Source organism: Misgurnus anguillicaudatus, chromosome 3 (assembly GCF_027580225.2).
Source record: "Misgurnus anguillicaudatus chromosome 3, ASM2758022v2, whole genome shotgun sequence".
Classification (NCBI taxonomy): Eukaryota; Metazoa; Chordata; class Actinopteri; order Cypriniformes; family Cobitidae; genus Misgurnus; species Misgurnus anguillicaudatus.
Window position 1 is genome coordinate 49,081,765 of NC_073339.2, and position 9,934 is coordinate 49,091,698.

A 9,934-nucleotide genomic window follows, 5' to 3' on the forward strand; every position below is an offset into this window, starting at 1 on the left:
AATCATCTAAAATGAGAAAGTTGGGTTATGACATCAGTGCTGGGAACTCGGACAAGAAATATAAGCAAGCACCTGCTAGAGGAAGTAGGAGTTCCCATCTGTGAGCTTAATATAAACATTGAGACTCCGGTCAGATTGACTCCATAGAACAAACTACATTACAAAATAATATTAAGCTGAGCTTTTATCTTAAAGTTTCAGCAGAAATAGCACACAGTATATCAGCTTTATGATGCAGTCTTCTGTGATCTTACATTACTTACAGTGTTTTGTTATGTAAAGCATTTACTTGGACACAATCATGTTAAATGTTAAGTTTAATTTTTTATTAATTTAAATCATACTTTTTTTGATCGAGGATTTCTGATCGTAAATATTAAACATGTTCGGGGCGGCTCCGACGTTCTTCTGATCAGGTTCGGACCACCTTAACGGTCGCCGTGATTTCACCATGTAAGATACCTCAACCTACCCTTAACTCAAACCCTAACCATTTTTAAACCCTCAAATTAGGGTAAAATAATAGTTTGAGGAGTATTTCTTAAAAGCCCCTAACCCAATCCTAAATCCAACATGCACACTAATCCTAATCCTGCAATCTGATTGGTTAATAAAAATGTTGATCCAAGACTAACAAAGGTGTTGATCCAGGATCACATCTTACTTGGTGAAATCAAGTTCACCCACTCTTAACACACCTCACAGCAAGGGAAAATCTGATAAGATAATCTGTAAAACCATCAAGATAATCGGGACATAGCTAGGATTGTCGGAAGGGGGGATATCGGACCAAAGAACCCCTAAACTGTAGGATTGTTATTGGAACTTTATTTTCATAGTGCTTATAACAGACTTTCATAACAGGTATCATATTAATCTAAGCATTGATGTAGCCTACATGAAACACATTTTGTTACAATACCATAAAATATAGATAAAATGCATTAATGGGCATAAGGAAAAAATTAAATAAAGTGACCATGGTTGCAGTCGGGGAGATATTTGCAAGTTATAAAATCGTAGAAAACTTTAAAGCCCCCCTAACCTAAAAAAACAACAACAATTGACTAACCCTTAAACCGCAATAGTCACACAAAACAGGCTATTGGGGATCCCCTAGCAATGTGATGTCACATTGATTACGCCCCATCCATGACTGCTCACAGACTCTGCCTTATAAGCGTGTAGTTCAACTTTGTTTCGGCTAAATATTCACACTAGCGGTCTTTGCACTTGACCACTTGACTCCTTACATGATGTATTTGCTGTATTTGGCCCATGTGTTCTATGTGAAGATCCCAAGCATGCATGTAGAAATATTCACCTGATGGGACACACTTAGCAAGCATTAAAAGTCAATCCAGGTGGCAGCAATTTGCACCAAAACGTACACTGTAAAAAAAATCTGTAGAATTTGCAGTGTTATTGCAGCTGGGTTGCCGGTAACTTACCGTAGATTTAAATTAATGTTATTTACTGGCAACATTTTGTTCAATGTTAAATGAACATGAAACATTTACAAGTTTTTGTCTTTACAGAGTAAAACTAAAAAAACAGCATCAAGCAAAACATTCTGGGAAACTAAATCTGAAGCAAAAAAACGAAAAAGTTTGATGATGATTTCTGGTTCCCAGAATGCTTTGCATGAGGCTGTTATTGTATAGTTTTATTCTGTGAAGATAAAGACTTGTTCATATTTAAAATGTATTTAACTTTGAACAAACTTTTGTCACTAAATAACATAAATTTATATCTACGGTACATTACCGGCAACCCAGCTGCAATTTCTACGGATTCCTTTCACAGTGATTCAGTTTTTATTTACTTTTAATTTATATTTAACATGTTTAGGTTTTTCTCTATATAAACCCTAAACACATACACACTCTGAAATGAACATTTGCTGAACTTAAAGATTATTTACACATTAAATAAAGAATTCTTTGCACCTGAACCTTTGAACCTCTTCATTTTGTACATGCAGCTTTATTAAAGTTTATTGTTTATTCAGTAGTCCCTGAATTAACCAAATAAAAAATGTTGTTTCTAATTATGTGACAAAAGCAGTTTCAGATGTTTTAAAAAATACATAACAATGCAGTTTGCGCCAATGAAATGTGCAACACGTTCATTTATAACCAAGAATCAAAATATGTAATATTCAATTATTAGGGTTAGGTTAAGATCGCTGCACTTTGCCCGTTTGTCTTGCGCACTTACTTCCTGTTGCGTGCACGTGCTCTTATGTGACCAAGACCGCAAGTGTGGGCATTTGGACTTGGCCTTTCTGCCAGAGACACATGTTTTAATGCAGTCCAAAGCACATGTGTAAACGCTCGACCCCCTACTTTACATACGGGGAGGGGATCAGAAGCTTTATTTGCATTTAAAGAAACACGCACAAAAACAGGGTGTTTTTCATTGCAGCCACTAATGGCCATGTTCAACATCGTGTAATGAAATATCTGTGGTGAAACTTTACAGACACATTCTGGGGATACCAGAGACTATTTTAATATGGCTGAAAACACCTTTAACCCTTAAAATAATACTAACAAACTTAGAGTGGCAAGGAACAGAAACTTTAGTGGAAAAAAGTATTGTGAGAAACTTGACTCAACAGATTTAGAGAAAACTTTATAGTCAGGCAGTGCAGTGATGATAAAATGAACTGTGATCTAGTAAGCACAGCTAAAGCTGTAAGATAAAAAATGTAGGATTTTATTACTCTGTCACAACCCCCATTTCTATCCTGTACCATTTGCATTCCTGTGCTTATTGGCTATTGGCAGAGTCATTTATTCAGTAGGGTAGGGGTTAAAGGTTGTCTTCTGATTGGTCAGTTTAAATGTATCAGGTTGTGTTTAGTCACATGGTCAAGGAAAGGGGATGAAAGATTATGTTTGGGGGTCTTCTGGCTGGTTTCAATGAGCTCTGCTCTTGGACTCGACTCATTCTTTATGCTTTTCTTCTTTATCTGAGTTCTGGGGTTCAGGTCAAGATTCAGTTCTTAATGGTGACTCTCTTCTACACTTTCTTTCTTTTTTACTATCAGGTTATATCTCACATACATTCATTGTACATGTGTTATTTACCAATAGTGTAAATATTTCAATTGTACCTTTAAGTCAGTACTGTTATTAACCCTTTTCATTTATAAATCTGTTGTTTAGTTTTAATTTAATGGTAATACTTAAACGCTACCTATTGCGGTAACACTTATAAGGTTCATTAGTTAATTTCATTAGTTAGCATGAACTAATAATGAACTGCACTTATACAGCATTTATTAATATTTGTTCATGTTAATTTCAACAATTTCTAATACTTTATTAAAATTTTGTTAATGTTAGTTAATGCACTGTGAACTAACATAAACAAACAATGAACAGCTTTATTTCTAAAGACTTGTTTGCTCATGGTTTGTTCATATTAGTTAATACATTAACTAATGTGAACTAATGAACCTTATTGTAAAGTGTTACCCTATTGCAATACAATATATTCATACTTTAGCAACGCTCTCCGACATATTGTGTCCGAAACCCGGAGACGATTGCAGTTTTGTTCTCCTTCCGAAATCTGAGATCCCTTACAAAGCTTACTTACTTGCCCTGCAGGACAACCTCGCAGCAATGGAGAACAATGATACATTTTTAAGGTCCTAAATGCATAAATAAACAGTTTGAAGCCGCTTAAAGCTGAAACCATGTGATGCATTTTTGAAATATTTCTAAGATAAAGGAATGCGGTGTGGCATACATTGAAAACGTGACTATCAAATGACTGATTGCAATCTAACACCAAGTTTCTTTCCATTTTACCATTTTTTGTTTCGTTTTTGTTTAGAAGTTTAGTATTTAGTTCAATAGTCAGTACCTTTGTCTTCCTAGAAAGGGGAAGAAAACTGTTAGCCATCCATTCATTGATATCAGTCTTGAGTCAAGTCAACGAATCTTCACAGTCACCACACTGTGAAAATATTATTTTTGTTTCATAAGCGATAACAGCAAATCCACGTTCCTTATCCGGCAAAAAGTCACACAAGACTGTATCAAATTCAGAGAAAGATGAATGAGCAAACAAAATCATTGTGCAGGAATAGGACAATGAAACAAAACAAAAATACCAGAATGCAGAAGTTGAGGTAAAATTTGATGACTGTTTGACAAGAAACTCCCCAAAGTCTCGTAGAGTTTCACCATCTCAAAATAGTCGAAGGAAATCTTCAGCATATTATTATAAGCACATATTTATTGTGCAGTGATCTTTTGCAAAACAAGATCATCTTAATGTACATGGGGCATTTGTTATCTAGTGGTTAGAGTAAATCAATAGTTGCCGGTTTGAGTCTCACAGCCCACAGGTTGCAACTGAGCAAGACACTTTAACTCTAATTGCTCCCCGTGATATCTGCCCACACTACTCATTGGGTTAGGGTTAAATGCAGAGGTCACATTTCGAGTATGTGTTCCATACTTGACCAACTTGTCACTTTTTCTCTTCACATAAAAGACAAACGCATATTTAAGAGACACATCATCTTACAGTCTCCTCTTGTATTTTTATTTTGTATCTTACACGTCCACACTGTGTGTACACAACAAGTTAAATGTTTGTACACACTTTGCTGATTTTATGTAGCTGTGCTAGTAAGTCTGTTAAATTTAATTGTCATCACATTGCAGTACAGTTAGTACAAATTACATGAATATATATTTTATTTTGTAATGATTAGCAAGTAACACATTTAACCCAAACATCACTCATATGATGATGAGTACATCACCATAACTCAAGAACAAAAAGTTATTTGCTGTCTGATTTCCTGGTTTATTTAAAACCTTATCTAAAGTTTTTTTGAATCAACTGAAACATAGAAACCATTAAAGACTTTATTCGGATTAGTTTGCAATTCAGACAAATAGCCCATATAAGTTTAATGAATAAAAAAAGTAAACCGACACCCACTTCCTGTATATGAGATCAATGCCTGACAATATTCTTTCTTATAAACTGTTGAATATTTCTGTAGCCCACAATATTATATATATATAAAGGATACAAAATCCCATTACCCAGAAACAAAAATACATCATATTATGCAGATACGTTTGATATTATGTCTTGTGTTTTGTTTGGTGTGCTTTACCTAAACTCATACAAAAACGTTTACTGTACCTACATAATGTTGGGAATCAATTTTCACACCTTGGAACCCATTTACATTAAGATAAAACAATGAAAATGTTTCAATCAATTTACAGATATTATGTAACAAAACAAAGAGTTAAAAATGAGCGGTGGATGAACCCAACGCCCTAGAACACGCAAGCACGAACAGACGTGTGTCATGTACCTGCGCGGATGAGCCGGCTCAACAGGTTTAAAGTTACTGATTAAAATCTCAAGGATGTTTGTTACCATGCAAACACCTGCTGAAGTCTTGTTTACATCCATCATCACTCCACTGCCAAAAAACAAAATATCCAAAAATATTTCCTACTAGTAATACGACAAACACGACTATAACAGAGAAGTTACACAAACCTTTACCCAACAAATGCAACACATTTCAAGCTGCTGCTGAACATTTACAGTTTACTCCATTCACTGAATCTGGATGTAACATCGATCAAACACATTTGCTGTTACCGTGTTACCAGCAAGCTTTCATTTCTTCCTCTTATCATGTCCAGAGCGATTCTCTGAATAGTTGCACTCACATTCCTGTACCGTCTACTACACAGTAGTGAACAATGATAAAGCTGTTTCACAGAAACAACCGACATCTGCCTGATAGCGGCAAATGAATCTGTACAGACCGGACTGCCTAACTGACAGCGTTTCTAAAGGGAAGTATCGGACGACGGTTATCACTGGCGGGACTGAATCATTTTTCCTTTCAGGATCCGACGCACCTGCAGAACAAAGTATAGACACAGTGGGTCACTGAAGTGTGGAGAAGTCACGCAGACCAGTTTCTCAAACAGATATAAATGTTTAGTGACAAAGGATCATTTAAATGGGTGTCTCGGAGTTTGTACCTGGTCTCCCTGCAGACCGTCGGGCACAAGTTGGGCCGGTTGCTCGTTCTCTAGGTTCTTGGAGCTGGGATCGGCTCCACGTCTCAGCAGCAATCGAACCGCGTCGGTCTGCGCCTGGCGACCCAGAAGAGCGCTGACCATGTGAAGCGCCGTGTTCCCGTTAAAGGCCTGGTAATGAAGTCACACAACAAAAGTGTCAGACATTGAACGAATGGCACGTCGGCGACACCTGAGACTCTATAATGTCTCTAACCTTGTCATTTACGACAGCGTAGAAGTTGGGTTGGTCTAGGAAAAGACGCAGAAGTTCAACGTTCGCCTCTTCGGCTGCCATGTGTAGAGGCGTGCGGCCGCTTTTGCGGTCCTGTTCGGAAGAGGCACGAGTTACGCTCCAGCACATCAGATACAATTGCACAAAACGCTTTAACAAAACAATGATCACCTTTGTTTCGATAGAAGCGCCCATCATCAACAATGTGTTGATACATTCCCACAGTAGCTTCCTCCTCTGCACCAGAGCCACAGTGTGACTTGAGGGGGGCGTCCCGTGACACGACAGCTCCTGCACCACGGCATTGTGGGACAGAACTGCTACATGAAGAGGCGTGAGTCCTACAAACATCAAAACAAAGCACAAAACCATGTCATCATGAGGATATAGTGCGAGTCCATAAGTGGAGAAACCCAACAGGTTAATGTGTGTTTGACTCTTTAAATCAAGTCATAAAAAGCAGCAGGTTAACATAATGTCTATATGTGGGCTTGCCAAAGCGGTACGACTGATCTGCTCAAACTTTCTTTAAAACTCCAGAACAGTTTCAACTGACCATCAAAGTTGACCGCCTCCACGTTGACGTGTCTCCCATTGGTCTGCATGGATTTCTGGATGGCCTGAGAGAAACACAGTGAGGTCATGTAGCTACAAGTCTTATGAAGAGAACAAATCTCAACATGTACCACAGTGTGACGTTCTAGGTGAAGTAACGTGGAGAACGATTGAATGACAGAGTAATAACTGCACTCGTGTTTGCGTGCCACCATTTGTCAACAAGTAATAACTGATAAAGGTGCAGGCGTGTCTTATCAAAGGGCTTGTGTTGTGCGAGCAGTCCTACAGAACGCGGGGAATTTTTTTGCTGCTGTTTTGAGGAAATACATTAGTCAAGAATGCTATAAGGAAGTCAGAGCGATGCCTGATTAAACAAACACGAAACTCCACCATGGAATTATTGATGATGAAAAAAGATAAAGAGGAAAAACTGGTTTCTGTTATAAATGCGTTTCTGTTTGAGTCAGGATTCTTGTTTATCAAGGTGTGGTGCGTTGTGCACTTTGCTTAAAATGTGTATAAACACAAAACCCATCAATTATTTTCAAAGTTGGTTATTTCCAAGCATTCTTGTCATTAGAGATTACAATACGAAAGTTAAAGAATTGACCGTGAGCCATAGTTGTAGCGATGAGTGAAAGTGGCACCTGTAGGGTTAAGGTGTGGCCCTTCTCAGCACAGACGTGCAGTGGGGATCGGCCCCAAAAGTCCAGGGTGTCGACTTCAGCTCCCAGTGAAAGCAGGTCTTGTGCAATCAGGTGTTGATTTGCAGCAACGCTCACCTGAAAGGCGCTCTGAGTGGAAGAAGAATCAGAAGAAATGAGTCAGTCTTAATAACGTTCATGTCAACGTCACACAGGTGCCGTTTCAGGAAGGAGGGTTCGCACGGATAATCGCCTCATGAGATTTCTTGGCTGTACCTGCTTGTTGTGTTCTTTCAAATCCAGCATGTTAATGGCGGCCATTTTTCTGGCGAGGACAAACGCCAAAGCTCTCCTGCCCTGCGCCACTGCGATGTGCAAGAACCTGTGAAGCAGCCAGCCAATTCACTGTTACTCAATGTCATTCAACTGTCGGACTCGTGAGTCTATTCAATAATCCAAAAATAAATGCATCAATGAAAATAACTGGAAAATACATGTATTTACATTAAAACAGAATCAAAATTGCACTCACGTGTCTCCATCTTCATCTCTGGAGGTGAGCTGCACATGGCTCAAGCCCATCAGTTTCTCCTCCTCTTGCTTTATCTGCCATTCAAAAAAGGAAACTGGCGGGGCGGCGACGGTCATATTAAACCTGGGAGCCATCTGAGAGCTCAGGGTTTGAATGGAGGGAGGGCACGTGCTCTCTTTGGACTGCAGTGGGTTGCAACCGGTGAAAAGGGGGTTTTCTACATCAGGGTAATGCAATGAATGACAGACTGGCATTGTGCATCCCTGTACTGTCACAGACTCAAAAGAGAGACACTCTTTAGACAAGAGATCTCCAATATCCTCGAACATCTCAGACTCACTGAAGAAGTTCTCACTTTGGAAGTGTGGAGACTAAAAGAGTCCAGAAAAGAAAGAAAACGATTCAAATACAACAATACTCTTCCTCACGACATGACCCAGCACTGCTGTCATAAGACACAACATAAAAACATCAGATGAATGAGTCTTCATACCGGGATGTTTCTGTCCGTGGTTTTGAGTCTTTTCACAGGACAGTAAGACAGATTCTCAGCACTCATCTTTCTTCCATGAAACTCATGGATTACAGCTACAAGGAAATAAATCATTTATTCAAGCAACTTCCTGAAACTGTTAACTCATAAACGACATCAAAGTTCGCCCTTACCTGGGAATTCAGTTTCCATCTGATATTGTTGAGCCTGAAAGGAGACACATATTTGAAAGAAATATAATGTAGTGGCTTTTTCACGTTGCTTTCTGCTTACTAATGTGATATAATGTGTGTAATATATAAAGTAAAGATACAATATTGACCTGAATCTCGCGTTTCTGCATGATCATCTCTTTCACTGTTTTCTTCACGCGCACACCTTGATAGCGACTCGCTTTCACTTCAAAGAAAAAAACTTCAGATTAAACCTATTTACTTCTATCAATATGAAACGTATTTACTTTAATCATCTTTATTATTACTGTCCTCTAAATACAATCCAACATCACAAGGGTTTTTATTTAATGGTATGCCAAGTGAGGACCGGTCTATCTAAAGTTGATTTCTTTAATTTGCCGCAGGCTTCAGATTGTAAATGTAATGTTATTGTGTTTATCGTACCGTTGGTGCAGTTTGTCGGGCTGTCCGCGTTATTATTCCAGCTCTGATCGGAATCAGAGATCGGAGAGCCGTCGGTCAGATTCGGTTCGGCGGGTGAAGAACAGCTGTAAAAGGAACTTAGGTTAACCGGACTCGTCATGATGTCATTGTCTCGGTCCATAAAAGCCGAGAAATCCTCGCAAACTCTGTCAATGATCATGTTTTCCTGCTCTGCTGTAACGCACTATAAACGAACGCTTATCTGAATGACGCGACACTTACTGTAGACTTTATTTATACCTGACGTCAGCGATGACGCCGCGCCCGCGACACTCCTCCTCACTACATTAACTTACCGGCGTCATACAAATCTCTGTAACTTCCCATTCCTGCGTTAGTTGAATCAGTCAACATGTATTACTCTGAAACAAGAAAGATTGGTTATTTTAACAAAAAATCCTAAAAAGAAAATACTATTATCATCATCCATATGATGTATTGACTTTATTAACCCATTTACAGAAGTGTTCTATAGCTACTGGTCAGAAACAATCTTACATTACTTAACTGTTTTGGTTCAAGACCTTTTGGCTATAAATTATGCAACGGTTATGTAATGTTAAACCACTTTATTGAAAACTGACAATAAAAATAACATCATATTCTATTAGACTAAATATCATAATATGTCAAACAAATAATTACAAGTCACCTGCAGGTCTATCAAGTGGTCAACTGTTCTCTTGATTTTTTATAATTGTCTAACCTCAAAAGAAAACAACAGTAAAGA

At 38.3% G+C, this 9,934-nt stretch overlaps 1 protein-coding gene across 1 annotated transcript; it reads right to left on the bottom strand.

Moving 5' to 3' along the window:
* Nucleotides 1–5,534: 5,534 nt before the first annotated feature.
* nfkbiz (nuclear factor of kappa light polypeptide gene enhancer in B-cells inhibitor, zeta) lies at nucleotides 5,535–9,440 on the bottom strand. The gene is made up of 12 exons (XM_055206362.2): nucleotides 9,166–9,440; nucleotides 8,868–8,944; nucleotides 8,719–8,752; nucleotides 8,546–8,640; nucleotides 8,053–8,423; nucleotides 7,797–7,902; nucleotides 7,524–7,670; nucleotides 6,875–6,938; nucleotides 6,490–6,659; nucleotides 6,301–6,411; nucleotides 6,048–6,215; nucleotides 5,535–5,921 (listed from the first exon to the last, which is right to left on the bottom strand). The coding sequence occupies exons 1-12, from the start codon at nucleotides 9,362–9,364 to the stop codon at nucleotides 5,877–5,879; spliced, it is 1,587 nt and encodes a 528-aa protein (XP_055062337.2). The 5' UTR covers nucleotides 9,365–9,440; the 3' UTR covers nucleotides 5,535–5,876.
* Between the last annotated feature and the right edge of the window lie 494 nt (nucleotides 9,441–9,934).